At 36.5% G+C, this 21,485-nt stretch overlaps 1 protein-coding gene and 1 non-coding gene across 2 annotated transcripts in view; one reads left to right on the forward strand and one right to left on the reverse strand.

Moving 5' to 3' along the window:
* Positions 1 to 739: 739 nt before the first annotated feature.
* LOC136327665 (U1 spliceosomal RNA) lies at positions 740 to 902 on the reverse strand. Its single transcript, XR_010729840.1, has one exon. It is a non-coding gene; the product is annotated as a U1 spliceosomal RNA (small nuclear RNA).
* A 5,221-nt stretch (positions 903 to 6,123) lies between these two features.
* Positions 6,124 to 21,485, forward strand: part of GPR149 (G protein-coupled receptor 149) — a 99,187-nt gene continuing 83,825 nt past the window's right edge. Inside the window, 3 exon segments of the mRNA XM_066254429.1 lie at positions 6,124 to 7,140; positions 8,133 to 8,325; positions 17,063 to 17,514. Coding sequence (XP_066110526.1) covers positions 6,124 to 7,140; positions 8,133 to 8,325; positions 17,063 to 17,514 — 1,662 coding nt within the window.

Genomic DNA, 21,485 nt, shown 5'->3' on the forward strand with positions numbered 1-21,485 from the left:
TCTTTATATTTTCACCATTTTATTTTTGTTTATAATTATTTTTGTTTACAAAGACAGCTTACTTCATCACAATAAAAACAGTATTTATTGAGCATCTACTCTATGGATGACACAGTACAATCTGAAGTCTTCCCACTAGGTGGTTTGAGAAATGAGAAAGTTATCATGCAAGTTTTCCCTTGCTCTTTTATAATCATTATTTATAGAAATGCGAAATCCATTACCAATATATACTGAAATTCATTTTATGCTTAATATTATCAATTTTTATCAATTGATACTATTCAATGGCTGTATTTAAGAAAACTTGACAATATTTATATTAATATTATAAATATATATATATAATACAAATGCCAGTTTTTTAATAGACTAAATCCCATTAGCACCAAATTCTATAAAAAAATATTTCAGGCTTTATTCTAACAATACTCTGAGAAGATTTCAAGAATCTGATAATCTTCAAGACAATATAATTCTAGTATAAAGAGAGAACTGGAGGAGTCCTGTAAAGTATTTCAAAGAGTTTTTACTATAGAATTATGAATACAACATAGTCTCTTTGCCTTAACTTGAAGCAAATAAGTTCTTCAGTTCTATATATTTAACTTGGACTTATTATTATTAATTATTATTATTTCTATTATTATCCTCAAATTGTATTTTAAAATATTTATTAAGGGGACTTCAATTAAAAAATAGTGGTGAAAGATATTTCTGTTTTTTTCTTTTTTTTTTTTTAGAAAATAAAAAGACGCAGTCCCCCACTACCACAAATTATGAATTCGGGTTTCCCACATTTAGGGATATCACAGGGGTCAGCACACCAGAGCGCAATGAGTAAGCCTTGCCCTGGGAAAACCACCTTTGTGATTATGGTATCTCCCCTGCCAGGTAAATATTGAAAAGATATTTCTATTCAACCCTCCTCTACAAAACAAATCACCCTCCCCTCAAAAAGAATGAAAAATAGAGAATAAAACTTTATATTTACTGAAGGTATCCAATATAGTAAAATTTGCACTGAAGATAGTAGAATGAAAAGCGGAAAATCATATCTTTGTTGTTAAATTAATTAAATGTGGAGGTCATTAGAAGGAAGTAGCTCTAATGTTGTGGTGGCCTACAGAGGCAAACCAAAATCTAAACCTATAAATGCCTCCAGGTTAAGAAATGGAAACCTAAGGACAGCCTACAAACCGCCAACATGGATTTAAGCTACAACCAATCAATCATTTTTTTCCTTTGCTTCTGCATCTTCTGTATGCAGGTAGTGTCCTTGGCTCTTGCCAGTGAAGCTCGCTTAATCACTCCTGGTTTGGGGCTGCCAATTTGAAGCAATTTCTGTTCAAATAAAGTCTTATAATTTTTAACATGCTTTAGTTTATCTATTAATATGGTAGTCCAGAGCAGTTATCCAAGTCTACCAAATGCTATATCTTAAAACAGAGAATATATCTCCTTTTTAAGTGCCCAAGGATCTTAACATAAAAATGAGCCAAATATTACACCATTAAGAAAAACTAAATTCATTACAAAATTTAGAACTAATGGGGGTCATTAAAAATGTTAAGTAATTAATTATGTAATCCAAGAAGTTAAAAAATAAAAATAGATATTTTTAATTTAATGAGTTTAAAAGAAGAAAAACAGTGAATTGATAAATAAATTCAGAACTTAGTGCTTTGACTAAAGCAATAAAGTAGATTACCCACTACAGTCTAATTAAGAAACTGTTAAAATATAAACCTTCAAAATGGAGCTTAGAAGGAAATACATTTTCTATATTCTATTTTCTAAATTCTGTTTTCATTACTTCTGCACAGTGAGAGCAGTTTTCTTTTGTAGTTTTAAGTTTTATTTTTCTTTCCCTTGCCATTATATGTAACCCATTTTGAAGCCTGACTTAATGGCTTTCATGTCAAATTCCTCCTGGGTCAAAACAATTTTAAAATACAGAATCTGTATCTATCAATTTGTCTCTTACTCCTGACCTTGCTAGCTGGCCATATTCCCTCAAACCACAGAGTCTACCAGCACTGCACCACAATGTATCAGCCCGGAGACCTCAAATCTGTTCTCTCTTTCTGTCTCCCCGCCCCCACTCCCTTTTCTCTTTCTTTTCTTTGCTGCACATTTTATCATTTTAGCCTTAAATGGGAAATGCTATAATATGCACAGTGACTTTTGTGACTCTGATATATATATAATCATATAAATTACAGATTTATATATTATGATTATAAAATATAGATTTTATTTCTGTTATATATGTATGTGTATAAATATTGGATAATTTATGAGATCTTTCACTTCCGCTTTGATGACTGAGTCAAAGACTTAAACTCTAAAATGTTTTGCTGCATAATACTGTATTTCCAGACACAGAGAAATATTATATCTTCATTATTAACTTTATGATACCTTTATAATTTTCATAAAACAAGACTAAATGTTTCCATTTGCTCCTGTATTTACTTTCTTCCTGCCAAAGCTCCACATTACTATGAATGTTATTTTATCATATTCAACTAGAATTTTTTAAGCCATTTCCTACTCTGAGTATTTTAAGGTATAATGTATGTAGACTTTTAGAGAAATGAATTGCCTACAGTGCTTTGAAATGGTATTATTACATCAAGGACTTCATAAATTAAAAACTTAATGAAAATATTGCCATGTAATTCTCTGTGGGTTGTTTTATAGACAGTAATACTACATTTGGTGTATGTTTTAAAATAACCAAAGCAGCAGTGGGACAGTAATGAATAAGTCTTCACCTAAGCTGTTCTGGCATAATTATAATTTTTATTAAAATAGATATGAATTTGTATTATTAAGGAATTTGAAGACAGAATTTCTAATAATTGAAGCTTTATAAGTGAGAGAAGAATGAGGCCTATTTACAAGAATAGAGTAAAAAGTTTTAAGTCACAAAGGGGCTTCTTATAAATCTTTCTTCCCAGTCTTCTACAAATTATGTAAAAGACATTTAGCGTTATTCTTTTCATTATTATTATTAATTCAGAAAGATGCTCTAAAGAAAATGAGATTATGGCTAAGGGAATGGCTTATGACTTTGAAGAAATTTATATGTATGTGTTTGTGAGAGTGTGTGTATTATAAAATATAAAACTTGGTAAACAGCTGTCAATAAATTAAAATTTTGAAAAATGAGATAGTCCAAATATGCTTTTTGAGAAAGGAAAGCAAAAACAAAACTTTTTGATTATTAACATCCACTGGAAGTTTTCCCAAGTATGAGATATCAGAAGCGGCAATTAGAAAATGTGTGTCCATTGTGATTAAGGATGCAAAGCCAGACTATGATTTTAAAATCTGACTCCACCACTTTTGACCTGTGAGCAACAGTATATACCTAAGCATAATAGGATGAGCTAGGCTACCACCCGATAGCAATCAATCCCCAAACTCAGTGACTTACACAATTTTTACTTCTCACTCATACAAAGCTACTATAGGTTCACACAGACCTCCAGGACAACCATGATACTTTAGTGAACCCATCATTTCAGGCTGCTTGAATATTATGCCATCTTCATATTGATAAGGGCCTCCATGCCATATAGGAAAAGGGAAAACATGGAGAATTCAAGCATAGGCTCTTACAGGCTTCCACCTTTCATTTGATTACAATATTGATTATTGTGAAGTAGGCAGAAAAGAAAATTAAGATAAAGTTAGCCTGAACTATATAAATATTATATTAAAAACTTGAATGAGCCTAAAATATTCCGATCACATCTCCTTATTTTACAGATGTAAAAACAGACATTCAGAGACAGTGTAAGAAATTTTGCTCAAGAGTACATAGCCAGCAACTGCAGAGCCTGGAGTCAAATTCAGATATTTCCCCTAGCTCCCTACTGGTTGCAATTCCAACACCAACCTTTGGAAATGTGCTAACTCCCTTTCCTCTCTTGTTACGCCTAGAAACCAGAGAAACATGGTGGTTGGGTGTTCCTACTCCAAATTTATACATAATAGAAAACCCCAAAATGATGACAATGATAGCAGGAATGTCCCTAGGCCTCACATGATTTTGCAACAGCTATTATTAATTTCTATTCATTCTGTTTTAACAAGATGATACTTATTTTCCAACCCAACCAAAAATCCAAAATTAGAAACCATATTAAATTATAATATTTTTGTTTCGGGCAGGAAAGAATACAATCTGAGAGGAGAAACAATAGATGCCACAGAACTTTAAACATAGTAAAAAAATAAGATATGTGCATCATTTTGTACTTTCTGAAGCAACAGTATTTCAAGGTGAATTTACTCCCAGAACTTTATCCACTCTGCACTGAAAAGTCTGTTGCTAGCAGCAGGGAAAGCTAGAGCACTGAGCTAGCTGTCATGGGTGGTTGTATTTCCATTCGCTGAGTGAGGGGGAGATCAAACAACATGACAAGGTAAGCAAAGCACCTACTGTGATTTATTGAAGGGTATGGCTGGCAATAACTAATACAGTCACTTTCCACTTGAACAGATTCAAGTCCAAAATGCAGCTTCAGTTATCTCTAAAATAAAAGGTATACTCAGAGCTCTATTACCACTTTCACTCATATAGAGCATTACCATATCAACTTTCTCCTTTCCCTAAACCTTGCTTCCATTCAGACCCCAGCCTGGGGACAGATATCCCTCAGGTCATGAGGCTGAGCTGAGGGTAGCTACCCCTATGCATCCTGGGAAATGGCTGGCCAGAACTACTGCTGTCAGTTACTTCTTTGCTAAGCCACTCATCTTGCAGAACTGACAATTATTTAAATTAGTTCAGAGATGCAATTATTCTATGCAACAGTCCTGGCAACATCCTCATGTTTTTGTGGGATAATCTCCTTTTAGACCCTATATAATGTCATCCAACTTGAACAACTCTAAACATTATTTATTCAAATGCAAGCTTGCTAAATTTGATGACAGTAACAGAAAATATGTACATGCCTAAAGCTAGTATGGCTCAATCCAAAGAATCTGCAAAATCGAGTTTAGTGTAATGAGGACCATAATGACATTTTCATTAAATACAATATATAGTTAAAAAGCAAAGCTGGTACATTCTATTTTTTTTTAATGTCATTGATAATATTTTTTCTCTGATGGATTGTGTATCAGAGTCAGCTAGATAAGAAAATATAGCTTGGACTTTTCAAAGATGGTATTTGTCATTCAAATAAAACCTGAGCAAGTGTTTGGGCAAGAATTATATGTTAAAACCAAAGGGGAAGGCTTAGCAAGGACACTGCTTCTTGTTTCAAATGAGGCAAACTGAGAAAATGGATATCATTTTGCTCATACACTGAACTCCCCTCCCTTTTGTTCCTGCTTCTCTCCTGCTTGTAGCTGACTCCTCCTTCCTTCCTGCAGCTCAGAGGATCACAGGCTGATTGAAGAATACAGCGGTTCAGAAGGGGAGCTGTGCAGTGACTCTCTCATGTTCTCTCCCTCTCTCATTCTCTCTTCCTGTCTCATTCTCTCTCCCTCTCTCTCTCTCTCTCTCTCATTCTCTCTCCCTCTCTCATTCTCTCTTCCTGTCTCATTCTCTCTCCCTCTCTCTCGTTCTCTCTCTCTCTCCCTCTCTCTCTCCTCTCCACCCCTCTCTGAATCGGCAAAGCTGAAGCCTACCTGAAAATCTCTGCCTTTGAATTCAACCCTGGAAACAAATGCATCATTTTACTGTTCTTAGAAAGTAAATAGAGTTTGATTTTCTCAAGCAAAAAACTGCTTTGCTCCATAAGAAGGAACCAAAAGGATCCACACAGCATTGCTTTTCAATCTGCTTGAGGAGCTTTTGCTTTCATCCCTGAAACTTGATGGTTTCAGGAAGGAGGTTTTGGTTTGATTATTTTTAATTGGAATGTTAAAAAGTTTCTTATTGATGTTTTAAATGGAATCCAGTTTTTAAATATGGGTTGTGTCAGAGCTAAAGAAAAAATGCCTGAGCATTTTCTGCTCGACTGACAGGGAAGCATGTAGAGGGAAACTTGATAGGAAAAGAAGAAAGAGAGATCTGATTTGCAACTAACAGCCACACTTTATTTTGAGAATATTTACAGGTTCACTGAAAGGAAAATTAAATTCTGAGCAAGGATGATGTCTGTATTTTTCAGTAACTTATCAACAAATGACTCTAACCTATGGAAAGAAAATCATAATTCGACAGACCTTTTAAACCTGCCAGGAACTCTGAATATCTACCTTTTTTGTCTGACATGCTTAATGACTCTTGCAGCGCTGGCAGGCAGCATCTATTCGCTAGTTTCCCTGCTGAAAATGCAGAACAGAACTGTTGTGTCCATGCTGGTGGCTTCCTGGTCTGGGGATGATCTCATAAGCGTCCTCTCGGTGACAATCTTCATGTTTTTGCAGTGGCCAAACGAGGTCCCCGATAACTTTCAGTCTCTATGCACCACGTCTGCCTTACTATATTTATGCCAGGGCCTCTCAAGCAACTTGAAGGCGACTCTCCTAGTCTCATATAACTTTTACACGATGCACAGGACTTTAGGGAGACAGGCAGCCTCCAGAAGATCCAGCCAAGTGCTCGGTGTGGCACTGACAGTGTGGGCAGCCAGTCTGCTGCTCTCCGCACTACCACTGTGTGGCTGGGGCACCTTCGTGCGCACGACTTGGGGCTGCTTGGCGGACTGCTCCAGCTCCTACGTGCTGCTCCTCTTCGCTGTGTACACTTCAGCCTTCGGACTACTCGCCTGCCTCTCAGTCCCGCTCCTTCACCAGCTGCTGTGTTCAGAGGAGCCACTGAAACTCTATGCCAACTACCAGACAATTTCCCGCGGAACTTTCACTTCCAGGACCCCTCCAATTGGGGAGAGAGTGCTTTCTCTGTCCCCAGATGATGCTCTGGGCCCGGCCTTGCGTTGCTCTGTGGGACGATCCCCGAACTTGGACACCGTGTTTGGGCCGGGTCCACCCGCGAGGGCCGAGTACGGGCGCGCGCCAGGGCGCAGTGCCACTGCTGGGGCGGGAGCCTGCAGGCGTGAGGACCCGGGGACTCCCTATGGCACCAGGAGCTTCACCTTGAGCATAGCGCAGAAGCGCTTCTCCTTGATCCTAGCGCTGATAAAAATCATCCTTTGGCTTCCCATGATGGTAAAAGTGTAGTTGCTCACGTGTGTGTGTGTGTGTGTGTGTGCGCGCGCGCGCGCGCCAGTCAGTGTGAGTGCGAGTTGAGACTAGCGTCCCTGGTTTGGCGAGTCGCCAAGATACAGTGGATTTAAGTTTGCTTCCAAATGTATCTGGCACGGTTTTAGAGCCGCACTTGTAGCAAGACAATTGAAGGGTAGTGCAAATCCGTAGAGAAGCCTTTGATACCAAATGTTTCTCCTTTAAATATTAAAATTGGGGAGGTGGTGGAGAGAGTTTAGGAGCATTAGATGCTTAGTTTTCCTTGATCTGTCGTGGCCAACGGTGTTCTCTTTTCCCATAGCAATATCTGGGAGTATTCAGAAAAGAAGGTAGTTAAAAAAAAATTGTTGTTGCTGGTGGTGTATTTTTCCTAGCCTTCTGTTGTTATTCACTTCTCTCCATTTCACTCCTGCCTGATAAAGAAGAAACATGCATCCCCAGCAGGAAAAGAGGAGAGGCTCAATCTGATGTAGAGAGAGAAGAGGGGGGGCAAACAGGCTTTTGTTCAAGTCTCCATGAGGAATCCCAGTTGAGATCCTTCATGAGATCAGAGGTGGCAGGGTGCCACCCTGCTCTGACAAACTGACCTGCAAGGAGGTCCAGAGATGTGACAAAGGACTATCTGAGGACCAGGTTCAGGTTTCACAGACACCTACCTGTTTTCCCAGAAGAATCCCTGCATTGTGGACTGTGCTTCCCTGGTGGAGACTTGAACTGGCAGCAGGCACAGACTAGGCATTCAGGAGTGTAAACCCCCAAAGTCATTTTTGGTCTGGAGCATCCAAGACCCCAGTAATCCATTAAAGCCTGGGGCACCAGCCCAGAAGCAGAGCTTCCAGCTCTCAGGCAGTAAAGGGGCCAGGAGAAGGGGTTTGGGGCAGCATGCTTTGGGGAAAGTCCTGGGAAAGTAAAAAAATGCAATGCTGGGATGTGTCTGATGCTCTCTGCCTTTGCAGATCCACATGGCGGTCAAGCACGCGGCGGGGTTCCAGAGCCTTCCCTTTGAGTCACTCAGCTTTCTACTAACCTTATTGGCCACCACTGTAACCCCAGTGTTCGTCTTGTCCAAATGCTGGAGCCACTTGCCCTGTGGCTGCATCATCAACTGCAAGCAGGATGCATATGCAGTGGCATCGCACGGGAAAACATGTAAGTCCTCAATCGGCAGCAAATGCGTACAAATACAGAAAAGATGAAGAGTCCAGGGACAAATGTAAACAGTAAATAGAAGAAATTATGATGTGAAACAATTCTTCACACAGTGTTGGAAGGAAGTTTTATATGAGGCAGATTTAAAACAACTCTGTAAAGTGGTTATATATTGAATAATCATTTTAGGTAAGAAAGAGACAGAATTTATTCAAAACAGTATGAAGTCAACAAAGGCTCTTGGGCATTATATCCACCATAGCTGTTAACCCAGAGTAAAAAATAAATCCATCTTCCAAGTCAACAGAAAGGAACTTGCATCTGAAAAGAGACGGACTCTCTAAGAGTTAAAAACTCATTATATTATAGCTCATTATTATTTAATGGAACCTTAAAGAAAAATGTTTTCATTATTTTGCTGCTTTGTATTCTTGCAGGGTTTTGGAGAGTTTTCAGAGTAAGCAATAAATGTCTGAAAACAGTTCCACAACAAAACTTAAGTGTATGCCTCTGCTTTTGGAAAACACACACACAGAAACCCACACAACACCTGAGTTTTAAAAATAGACAAAGGTGGCAGAGTTTGTAAATGTATGTTATATATGAATCTAGCCATGCTATTTACTTAAAAAAAAAAAAAAAACTATGTTTTAAAGAGAAAACCTATAATGGGAATGGGTCAATTATGAAACTCATTAGAGTGTAACCATTCCCATACTAAGACAGGAAAAATTGAAGAATGGCCTATATGTTTTGACTCTGCTGGGCAGAAAAAGGATATTATTTTGTCATTACAGACAAAGATAGGATGCTCTACCATTTAATACATCTAAGAATGCATCAGTATATGCTCCATTATCTGTTCCATTAATGTTCTTCTGTTCAGAATAAGCAAGCATATTATTCTTTAACAAAGAAGGAAGGGTAAATAAAAACAATTCATAAAAGACAAGTTTAGGATTGTACAAACTGTAGAATATTAAAGTACATTCGTAATCAATTCTGCAACAGAGTTATTTTACAAACATTTTATAACCATTGACAAACAGTCAGAATCTGGTCATTTTCCAAGTATTCTCAACATTTAAAATTTAGTATATATAAATATTTTTCAACTGACTAGAAGATTTTTTTAGCATTATGGATGCCATAAGTTTTATTAATAAGTGCCAAATGTATCTATGTCATAAATAAAATAATTACAGAACTTAAAATAATTATGTGCTTACGGAGAATAATATTCAAAGCAACAATGACCGAGAATATATTTCTTTCAGGCCACAAAGAAGATGGCACATAAAAATAACTGACAAGTCTGAAAATTCTTACAGCTTATCGAATGTTTACATTTTGCCTCTAAATTAGTGAGCCAGCTCTATCTTATAGTATTTAAGATTGTAAAAGAGACAAAAGGAGTCCAGTGCCAGAAAAAAATAAAGAGTCGTAGTGAAGTAGTTCAGAGCAGTCATTTTAAGAAGTAAAGAACAACTGTATCGAAGCTGAAAATAAAGCAATGGAACAGACTGTCCATGGCTAAGAAGTGTTCTTTTGTACAGCCAAGAGAGAAGAGCCTAAGGCAAGCTAGCAGAATCAACAAAAATATTAATATCTCGTGTTTTAGATCAAAATCATGCCTTTCAAGATCAAAATAATATTTCTTCTCTAAAATTACCATTGACCTTATCTGTATTTATTTTTAAATTCAAGGAAGGCATTGAATATGTAGATATATAGAAAAAGGCATGGCTTCTAAAATAAAACATGAGAAATATTAGTTTAAAATACTGATAGTTCAAATTACTCCATTCATTGTTATGATCACTGAGGACTAGGAAAACACAACAGAAATTTGAAACCCCAAAGATGGCTTTTCCTCAGGTAGGCAGGTGCCTGATAAGTATTTAGTACTTTGACTCTTTGGGCTTATGGCTCTGATTTCACATTTAACCCTTTTTTCTCTAATGAAAAATCCCCCTTAAATCTTTATCAGTGAACTCCAGAAGCAATACAGGAAAAATTTATTTCTTAACTCATTTTACCATAGGTTCTTTTTGCAGATGTAAATATAAATCCACATCTCAGCTTCACTGAATGGAAACTGAGACATGCAACCTGATAATGAATGTCAGGACTTGGCAGAAATAATAATTCTCTCCTGTTCCAAAAATAATCTATATTATGTCTCAAAACAAAAATGTTAAAAATGGTTTTAACAAAGAAGTCTCAGGTGACAGACATATGCATTGAGAATGACTTTCAGATTCATTTTATTCACATGACATGACATTTTATTTTTATTTTTATTTTTATTTTTTTAAAATAAGAGGAAGGGAGATAGAGAGACAGAGTCCCACATGCACTCAACCGGGATCTACCCAGCAACCTGTCTGGGGCCGATGCTCAAATCAGCCAAGCTATCCTCAGTGCCCAGGTCAATACTCGAACCAATTGAGCCACTGGCTGCTGGAGGAGAACAGAGAGAGAAAGAGAAGAGGGAGGGAGAGAGAAGCAGAAGGTCGCTACTCATGTGTGCCCTGACTGGGAATCAAACCCGGGAAGTCTTCAAACTGGGCTGATGCTCTATCCATTGAGTCAATCGACCAGAGCTAATGTTTTTTTTTTAATTAAATAGTTAAAATTAAAAAAATATTTTATATAAATTCAGATTTCTAACTTTAATTTCTTGACAAAATTGGAGTACCTGGTGACATTTCTCTGAAAAATTATTTTTATAATCTGGTATTATTACATATATATAACTTATAATGAGCAAGATATGATTAAAACAAAAGATTAGAGCTAATCATACTTTATTCAGGGTTTATTTTTCAGAATAAATACAACATTAGATCCTAACTATATTCTGATAGCCTTTAAGTTTCTTGTAAGTTATTATCCAAACACTGTTAACACTATTATTATTACCTTATCTCAGTCAGAATTTACCTTTAATGTTAAAGAAAGTGACCAAAAGGAAATATTTTTATTGGTTATACTTTATATTTATAATTAATGTATTTATCCTAAATTAAAGACAGCACATCTGAGAAATTATACTTCCATTAACATATTTCTCTCATGCATTTGATTAGCAGTAAAGCAATTTTATAAAGAGATTCAAAACTCCAGTTCTGGAATCAGCTTTAAATTCAAATTTTTACCAGATAGGTAAGCTTAGGGAGATTTCCTCTAATTGTCTATTTCTCAACTATAAAATAGGACCAATAGGTTTTTATTTTTAGGGTTGTTGCTGTATTAAATGACATGACCTATGTGCATAATATGGCCTTCAACTTCCCCATGGTATGTATCACAATCCCACTTTCTTCTCATAACCTACCTCAGACTGCCTCTTGTACCTCTTCACAGAGAGGCAGATTCTCCATTGACACATTCTGAACACTCCTTCAAATACATTACTCATTTTTGCTTTATATGTTTTATAATTAGAATATTCAGTTAATAAAATATACTGCTCATAAAAATTAGGGAATATTTTATAGCTTAATATTCATTTTGAAATATCTCCTAATTTTTGTGAGTAGTATATATAAGCAAAGTCATCAATTTTGTTGTTATATGATAAAGATAGGATTTTATGAAAGTTTTCATTTGCTTAGTATCCCCAAATTGAGAATTTGTCACTTTACATCTTTTTTAGAGACAAAGGAAACCTACCAATATTAAAACATCCTTTTAGTTTTTTCAGCTTTCACACTACTAAAGTAAGTTAAAAATCAGTCATTTTATTTTACTGGACTCTATTACTAGAAAAAGTAAGTAAAATTATCCAACTAGAAATATTTTTATATGAGTCAATTTTTGTTTTTTTGTTCTTTTTGTTTTTTTATAATTTTATTTTTTAATGGGGCGACATCAATAAATCAGGATACATATATTCAAAGATCAACAAGTCCAGGTTATCTTGTCTTTCAATTATGTTGCATACCCATCACCCAAAGTCAGATTGTCCTCTGTCACCTTCTATCTAGTTTTCTTTGTGCCCCTCCCCCTCCCCCTTTCCCTCTCCCTTTCCCCCCTCCCCCCGTAACCACCACCCTCTTATCAATGTCTTAGTTTCACTTTTATGTCCCACCTACGTATGGAATAATACAGTTCCTGTTTTTTTCTGATTTACTTATTTCACTTCATATGATGTTATCAAGATCCCACCATTTTGCTATAAATGTTCCGATGTCATCATTTCTTATGGCTGAGTAGTATTCCATAGTGTATATGTGCCACATCTTCTTTATCCAGTCATCTATTGATGGGCTTTTTGGTTGTTTCCATGTCCTGGCCACTGTGAACAATGCTGCAATGAACATGGGGCTGCATGTGTCTTTACGTATCAATGTTTCTGAGTTTTGGGGGTATATACCCAGTAGAGGGATTGCTGGGTCATAAGGTAGTTCTATTTTCAGTTTTTTGAGGAACCACCATACTTTCTTCCATAATGGTTGTACTACTTTACATTCCCACCAACAGTGGATGAGGGTTCCTTTTTCTCCACAGCCTCTCTAACATTTGCTATTACCTGTCTTGTTAATAATAGCTAATCTAACAGGTGTGAGGTGGTATCTCATTGCAGTTTTGATTTGTATTTCTCTAATAACTAAAGAAGATGAGCATCTTTTCATATATCTTTTGGCCATTTGTACTTCCTCCTGGGAGAAGTGTCTGTTCATGTCCTCTTCCCATTTTTTTATTGGATTGTTTGTTTGTTGTTGAGTTTTATGAGTTCTTTGTATATTTTGGATATTAGGCCCTTATCTGAGCTGATGTTTGAAAATATCATTTCCCATTTAGTTGGCTTTCTGTTTATTTTGTTATCAGTTTCTCTTGCTGAGCAAAAACTTCTTAGTCTGATGTAGTCCCATTCATTAATTTTTGCCTTCACTTCTCTTGCCATTGGAGTCAAATTCATAAAATGCTCTTTAAAACCCAGGTCCATGAGTTGAGTACCTATGTCTTCTTCTATGTACTTAATTGTTTCAGGTCTTATGTTTAGATCTTTGATCCATTTTGAGTTAATTTTAGTACAGGGGGACAAACTGTAGTCCAGTTTCATTCTTTTGCATGTGGCTTTCCAGTTTTCCCAGCACCATTTATTGAAGAGGCTTTCTTTTCTCCATTGTGTGTTGTTGGCCCCTTTATCAAAAATTATTTGACTATATATATGTGGTTTTATTTCTGGACTTTCTATTCTGATCCATTGGTCTGAGTGTCTATTTTTCTGCCAATACCATGCTGTTTTGATTGTTGTGGCCCTATAATATAGTTTGAAGTCAGGTATTGTAATCCCCCCAGCTTCATTCTTTTTCTTTAGGATTGCTTTGGCTATTCGGGGGTTTTTATAGTTCCATATAAATCTGATGATTTTTTGCTCTATTTCTTTAAAAAATGTCATTGGAATTTTGATGGGAATTGCATTAAATTTGTATATTGCTTTGGGTAATATAGCCATCTTGATTATATTTATTCTTCCTATCCAAGAACAAGGAATATTCTTCCATCTCATTATATCTTCCTCGATTTCTCTTAACAATGGTTTATAGTTTTCATTATATAAGTCCTTTACATTCTTTGTTATGTTTATTCCTAAGTATTTTATCTTTTTGTTGCAATTGTGAAGGGGATTATTCTTTTGAGTTTGTTCTCAGTTGTTTCATTGTTGGCATATAGAAAGGCTATTGACTTCTGTATGTTAATTTTGTATCCTGCGACCTTACTGTATTGGCTTATTGTTTCTAGTAGTCTTTTTGTGGATTCTTTGGGGTTTTCGATGTATAGGATCATATCATCAGCAAAAAGTGATACCTTTACTTCTTCTTTTCCGATACAGATGCCTTTTATTTCTTTGTCTTGTCTGATTGCTCTGGCTAGAACCTCTAGTACCACATTAAATAAGAGTGGAGAGAGTGGACAACCCTGTCTTGTTCCTGATTTAAGTGGGAAAGCCTTCAGTTTAGTGCCATTTAATATGATGTTAGCTGATGGTTTATCATATATGGCCTTTATCATGTTGAGATATTTTCCTTCTATACCCATTTTGTTGAGAGTCTTAAACATAAAATTGTGTTGTATTTTATCGAAAGCCTTTTCTGCATCTATTGATAAGGTCATGTGTTTTTTGTTCTTTGTTTTGTTGATATGGTGTATTATGTTAACCGTTTTATGTATGTTGAACCATCCTTGAGATTCTGGGATGAATCCCACTTGATCATGATGTATTATTTTTTTAATATGTTGTTGTATTCGATTTGCTGGTATTTGTTTAGTATTTTAGCATCTGTATTCATTAGAGATATTGGTCTGTAGTTTTCTTTTTTTGTGCCATCCTTGCCTGGTTTTGGTATGAGGGTTATGTTGGCCTCATAGAATGTGTTTGGAAGTATTACTTCTTCTTCAGTTTTTTGGAAGACTTTGAGTAGAATAGGAACCAAGTCTTCTTTGAATGTTTGATAAAATTCGCTGGTATAGCCGTCAGGGCCTGGACTTTTATTTTTGGGGAGGTTTTTAATGGTTTTTTCTATTTCTTCTCTACTAATAGGTCTGTTTACGCTTTCTGCTTCTTCTTGACTCAGTCTAGGAAGGTTGTATTGTTCTAGGAATTTATCCATTTCTTCTAGGTTGTTGAATTTAGTGGCATAAAGTTTTTCATAGTATTCTACAATAATTCTTTGTATATCTACGGTGTCCGTGGTGATTTCTCCTCTTTCATTTTGGATTTTGTTTATATGAGTCCTTTCTCTTTTTTCCTTGGTGAGTCTTGTCAAGGGTTTGTCAATTTTTTTGATCTTTTCAAAGAACCAGCTCCTTGTTCTATTAATTTTTTTTATAGTTTTTCTGTTCTCTATTTCATTTATTTCTGCTCTGATTTTTATTATCTCTTTTCTTTGGCAGGTTTTGGGTTGTCTTTGTTCTAATTTTTCTAGTTCCTTAAGGTGTGAAGTTAAGTGGTTCACTTGGGCTCTCTCTTGTTTGTTCACATAGGCCTGAAGTGATATGAACTTCCCTCTTATCACTGCTTTTGCTGCATCCCATAGATTCTGATATGTCGTATTGTCATTTTCATTAGTCTGTATATATCTTTTGATCTCTGCACTTATTTCTTCTTTGACCCATTCATTTTTTAAAAGTATGTTGTTTACGTTTCCACATTTTTGTGGGATTTTTTTCCTCTTTTTTGCAGTTGAATTCTAGTTTCAAGGCTTTATGATCAGAAAATATGCTTGGTACAACTTTGATTTTTCTGAATTTGCTGATATGAGTCAATTTTTGAAAGATAAAAAACAAGACAGTAACCTGATCAGCCAGTGGTGCAGTGGATAGATCATGGACCTGATATGCAGAGGATCCAGGTTTGAAACCCTAGCAGGCATCCCCAAACTACAGCCCACGGGCCACATGTGGCCCCCTCAGGCCATTTATCTGGCCCCTGATGCACTTCCGGAAGGGGTACCTCTTTCATTGGTAGTCAGTGAGAGGAGCACTATATGTGGTGGCCCTCCAATGGTCTGAGAGACAGTGAACTGGCCCCCTGTGTAAAAAGTTTGGGGACCCCTGAGTCATCAGCTTGAGTGTGGGATCATAGATATGACCCAATGCTTGCTGGCTTGAGCCAAGGTCACTGGCTTGAACAAGGGATCACTGACTCAGCTGGAGCCCCCCTGGTCAAGGCACATATGAGAGAGCAATCAACGAACTAAGGTGACTCAATGAAGAATTGATGCTTCTCTTTTCTCTCCCTTCCTGTTTGTCTGTCCCTATCTGTCTCTCTCACTAAAAACAAAACAAAACAAATTATATTTTGTCTACCATCTTGATATAACTTCATTCTTAATACATAATAATTATCTGGTATTTAATGATATTTACACAAAAATAATCACTTTCTGCCCCATTCTATCTTGTTTTTCTACTAAGACCTTGTACCATATTCACCAACTAGTAGTACTATATTTAGATACTATCATATTTTACCTGATTTAAACCATAATATTCTTATATATTGCTGATTAATTTATATTATAACTCATGAGGTTTATAGACATGTTATAAAGTGCTTCAGTTCACAGAAATATAAATATATTTATTTCTTACAATTAATTCCAAATTTATTTTTATCAAAAATGTACCTGTTGTTTTCTTTACAGTTTAGAAACTTATTGCAGCATTGTCTAATTTTAATGTAAGCATTATAAACATAAATGTCAAAAATATTATATATCAAAATATTTAAAGCATTTAAACTTTAAATATGTTAATGGTGGTATCAGCTGAATAAATCACATAATATTAAGAACTACTTAATAATTTATTCTAGCAAAATAATGTTTATGAATAACATCTTTTATTCCAAAATAAAGAAATGTACAGATAATTGGTAGACTAAAAAAGCTAAAACTAAAACTGAATTTATATGAGAAGTTTCTAATTTATGGTCAAATATTTTGGTACATAAAACTGCTTTAATGATTACAAGGCTCTTGGGATTGTATGTATTTCAAGCCTTTTATTGTGCAAATGAGACAAATTAGACAAAGTGAAAAAATGACTTGAAATTGTGAGGCATAATTGCTTTGAATAACTGACAAGAAGTAAACAAAAAGAGTTTTTAAATTTATAACAATGAGGTTTAATTCATAGTAATGAGGTTTAATGCACTATTTATATCCAACTTTTGTTTATATCTGCTTTCTTAACCATGGAGTTTTGTTTTGTTTTTACATAGCCAAGAGAAGAGGTTTTGAATTCAATATATCATTTGAACATAGTTATGGAATTTATAAAATAGCACATGAAGATTATTATGATGATGAAAACTCTACATCCTATCACTATCTCATGAACCATGAGTGCAAAACTATGAAAGACTCTCAGAGAGACACTCATGTCTTCAATACCATAAAAGTGGAAATCAGCACTATGCCCTCTCTCGACAGCTCCACACTAAAAAGGATCAACAAATGCACAAATACTGATATAACAGAGGTGAAACAGGATTCCCACAATGAAAAGGGCAGTGACCTACTGCGCTTTAAAAAAACAGAACATGGTATTCACTATGAAGAAACCATCTTTTTGGAAGGGCTAGGAAGAAGATTTTCTCATGAGGAGAGTCAGAAACCAGACCTTTCAGACTAGGAATGGTGTAGGAGTAAATCAGAAAGAACCCCTCATCAGGTACAGTAAAGACTGTTCTTCTGAAATTAAAGTAAGACCAAATATAACAGGCATGAAAAATATATGTATGTTGCTTATTCCAGTCAACCAAATCCAAGGGTAATTATTTACTTCAATTTCTATTTATTTTTTTTTCTTTCTCTTTTTTTTTCTTTCTTTCTTCTTTTTAATTTAGTGAATGGAGGAAAGGCAGAGAACAGACTCTTACATGCACCCTGACTGGAATTCATCCAGCAAGCCCACTAGGGGGTGATGTTCTGTCCATCTGGGAGATTTCTCTGTTGCTCAGTAACTGAGCTGTTCTTAGCACCTGAGGCAGAGGCCACAGAGCCATCCTCAGCGTCAGTGGCCAACTCGCTCCAATTGAGCCATGGCTGCAGGAAGGAGGAAGAGAGAGAGAGAGAGAGAGAGAGAGAGAGAGAGAGATAAGCGAGAGTGGCAGGAGTAGAGAATTAAATGGGTGCTTCTCCTGTGTGCTGTTACTGGGAATCGAACCTGGGTCATCCATATGCCAGGCTGATGCTCTACCTCTGAGCCAACCAGCCAGGCTACTTAATTTTTACAATACTAAATTTCACTTCAAAGTGTCTTTTGAAGGACTTTTAATCTTTTAAATTATGTCTACATATTCATTCAAAATCTATATATTTTTAAATTGGCAGTGTTAAATAGGCTCTTTGATAATGTAGGACAAGCAATCAGTCTAAATTCAGAACTAGACCTTCAGAACTAGTTTTGCATTAGTTAACTTGTAAATTTTATTTTTCCTTCACCCAAAAAATATTATACAAGTCCCCAAGAGAAGTATTCTTTTTTTATCTAAAAGCAAATATTTATACAAATGGTAAGGAGGATAGTCCTGCTGCAACTATATCAGACAGCTTGTCTGTGAATCTTGCTAGAAAAATCACCCCTAGTACTCAGAAATGAAATGAAGATCTATTCCATAATACACCCAAATGAACCTTGGCAAACCTTGCTGAATGTTCCATCCCTTTAACAAAGAAAGAATGGTTTTATAATGTTTCATAAAAGTAAAAGAATTTGTACATTAATCCCATTCAATTCTCTCCTAGATTCCAACCTGGCTAAAGAGATGATTTTATGAAAATGTAGTGCAATGTCAATGTGAGATTGTTTTTTCCTCTAAACTCTCATTTCTGATAATTAAATTTGTCCTTGCTTTTCACACTAGGAAGAGAAGTCTTTTTCTACATGATTTAACAGAAACTGAAGTCCATTTGCACCTAGTCTCTGGAATAAAAAGCATAATTCTAGAAATACCTGCTAGAAGTAATGCATTTATTATATGACCATATAACACCAATTATGAATATGAGCAGAATAATCTGAGATTTCTTTATTCTTATTGATTAATTAAAACTAATAGTATTATTCTGATATCTTCATTTTAAAATTAAGTTAGATAATAAAACAAAATGTATTATTACAATAGTTATTCATATTGTTTAGTGATTCGGTATCTCACTAAATACTTTTTATAAGTTGAAAAATACAGTGAAAATTGTTATTACTGACAGCACACAATGCTCAGTATTTTTAGAACAATGTGGTGCCCTAGCTAAAAGGGGAATCCCTACATTTTTATCATTGATTACTTCATGAGTGATCTAAACCTTCTGGTTTTCTTGCACTTAAAAAGTAACTAATATTCATGATGAAGTGTGTGTGTGTGTGTGTGTGTGCATCCCCTTAACTTGCAACCACCTTGTGTGCTACTGCCCTATCCCATCCTCATACGTGCCCCTTAGAGAGTACAATTATTCTAAATCTTCCTCATTCTTTTTTGTTTTGTTGTTTTATCATGAATGAACATATTTCTAGCACAATATATTGTTTAGTTTTGCTTATTTTGAGCTTTCCAAACATGGTATCATATTGTACCTAGGCTTCTGGGACTTGCTTTTCTTTTACTCAACATTATTTTAAATGATTCTGTTATTTTTATGTATGTTGTCAAAACATGAAGAATTATCTAAAATATCACAATTTAAAAGTCTTGGTTGTAGTTTGGAGAGTATAACTAATTAACTACCTTTATAAACATGTGAAAGGATCAGATATTGTTTACATATAAATATGGAGTCCTAAGAGAATAAAGAGGCACAACTTACCCACAAACTTTTCTAAATCAAAAAATAAAACTGTAAGGTATTTTTCCCCGCCAAGAAGGAAGGAACAGGTCTCGGAGCCACCAAGTGTGGTAAGTTCAAAAGGCTTTATTCAGCACAGAGCATTCCCCAGACGAGACTCACTGGCGTGCAAGATGGAGGTCAGGAAAAAATTGCACATGGAGAGACCGCACGGGTATATTTAAAAAAGAGTCCCTCTAGGGAAGTTGGGCTAAAATGACATAGAGAAATCTTACTGGCTGACAGTCAGTCACTTTTGTTTCCAAGGAGTCCTAGGAAGTTTCTTTTGGTGCGCTTGACTGTGGGCGGTCCTAGCCAAAGTTCCCGGGCCTAGGTTCCCCACGTGACCATCCCTCTATCCACCAACCTTACATTCCAATCTTTTTGTATTAATAAGGGGTGCCGCTTATTTATCTGGCTACTTCCTGCTGATTAGGGGCATCATGGGGAGTGGTAGATCAGAAGGTGTTGGCTTTGAGGGGTGTAAGGAGGAACATCTGTTTGGCCATGAGTTGAGAAACTTTGTTGGTGTGGTTCTGTAAGAATTTAAAAAAAAATAGGGGCAAATATGAGTTATACTCTGATAATTAGAAGAAGATTTAGGTAGGATAGGGGCAGCCCAGGTAAGAATAGGTTGCTGCTATTAGAAGTTAAACAGGTTGTAAGAGGAGAGATTTTTGCTTAATTTTTCTTGCAGACAGTTCAGATTGAAGCTTCTTTTATCAGGCCAGTCTTACTGAACAGCATTGCTCCCTGCTTCAGCTCACTCTGGTGGAAGGTTCCTGGTGGGAGGGACAGGAGCAACAGGAGGGTCTGCATGGCCCAATTTTTTGGTGAGCCACAGATGAGTAAGGCCCAATGGTTCTGACTCCCAGCAATCCGTATGGGGTCCCATTCATCTGGGCTGCAGGGAGCCAGGCTGGAGCTCCCTTAGAAGAATGCTGTCTCCTGGTTGGAGGGGGATCACTGGCTGTGTTTTATTTGGACACCCTATGGGAGGAAGGGTCCAGTCTGCGTGTTCCCTGAGAAGATGGCGAAGTAAAGACAGAAAGGGGAGGTACGTAGCAAGAGGAGGGGGGTTGACAGGTAAGCTGTGATTGATTAGGAATGGCCTGCCATAAACCAGCTCAAAGGGGCTAAATCCAGTGGGGTTTCATGGGGTTGCCCTGATTCTGGTGAGTGCCAGGGGAAGGAGGTTTGGCCAGGAGAGCCTGGTCTCAATGGAAAGTTTAGTTAGCTGACTCTTCAGGATGCCATGGGCCCTTTCCACCTTACCCAATGATTGAGGGTGATAGGGTATGTGGAGTTTCCAGGTGATGTTGAGAGAGGTGGCAACCTGCTGGACTACTTGGGCAGTGAAGGCCGGGCCGTTGTCTGACTGGATGGTAGTCGGCAGTCCAAACCGTGGGATGATATTTTCAATGAGAATGGAGGCAACGGTATCTGCTGTTTCTCGAGAAGTTGGAAAGGCTTCTATCCATCCTGAAAAGGTGTCAACAAAAGTTAAGAGATAACGGAGTTTTTTGTGAGGGGGCATATGAGTGAAGTCAATTTGCCTATCCTGGCCTGGCACATGCCCCCTCAGCTGATGAGTAGGGAAGCGGGGATGGAGTCCCCCTTGTGTAGAGGTTTTGGAAGAGACAGCACATGCTGCATGTACCTTTTCAATAGTCTGCTGGAGGCCTGGGAAGAAAAAGAGTGGTTGTAAGAACCAATAGAGAGCTTTTGGCCATATGTGTAAGGAACAGTGGATATCAGAAAGGAGAGTTTCAGCCTGTTCTTTTGGTAAGGCAATTCTATCTCCAAGAAATATCCATC

This window comes from Saccopteryx bilineata, chromosome 2 (assembly GCF_036850765.1).
Source record: "Saccopteryx bilineata isolate mSacBil1 chromosome 2, mSacBil1_pri_phased_curated, whole genome shotgun sequence".
Classification (NCBI taxonomy): Eukaryota; Metazoa; Chordata; class Mammalia; order Chiroptera; family Emballonuridae; genus Saccopteryx; species Saccopteryx bilineata.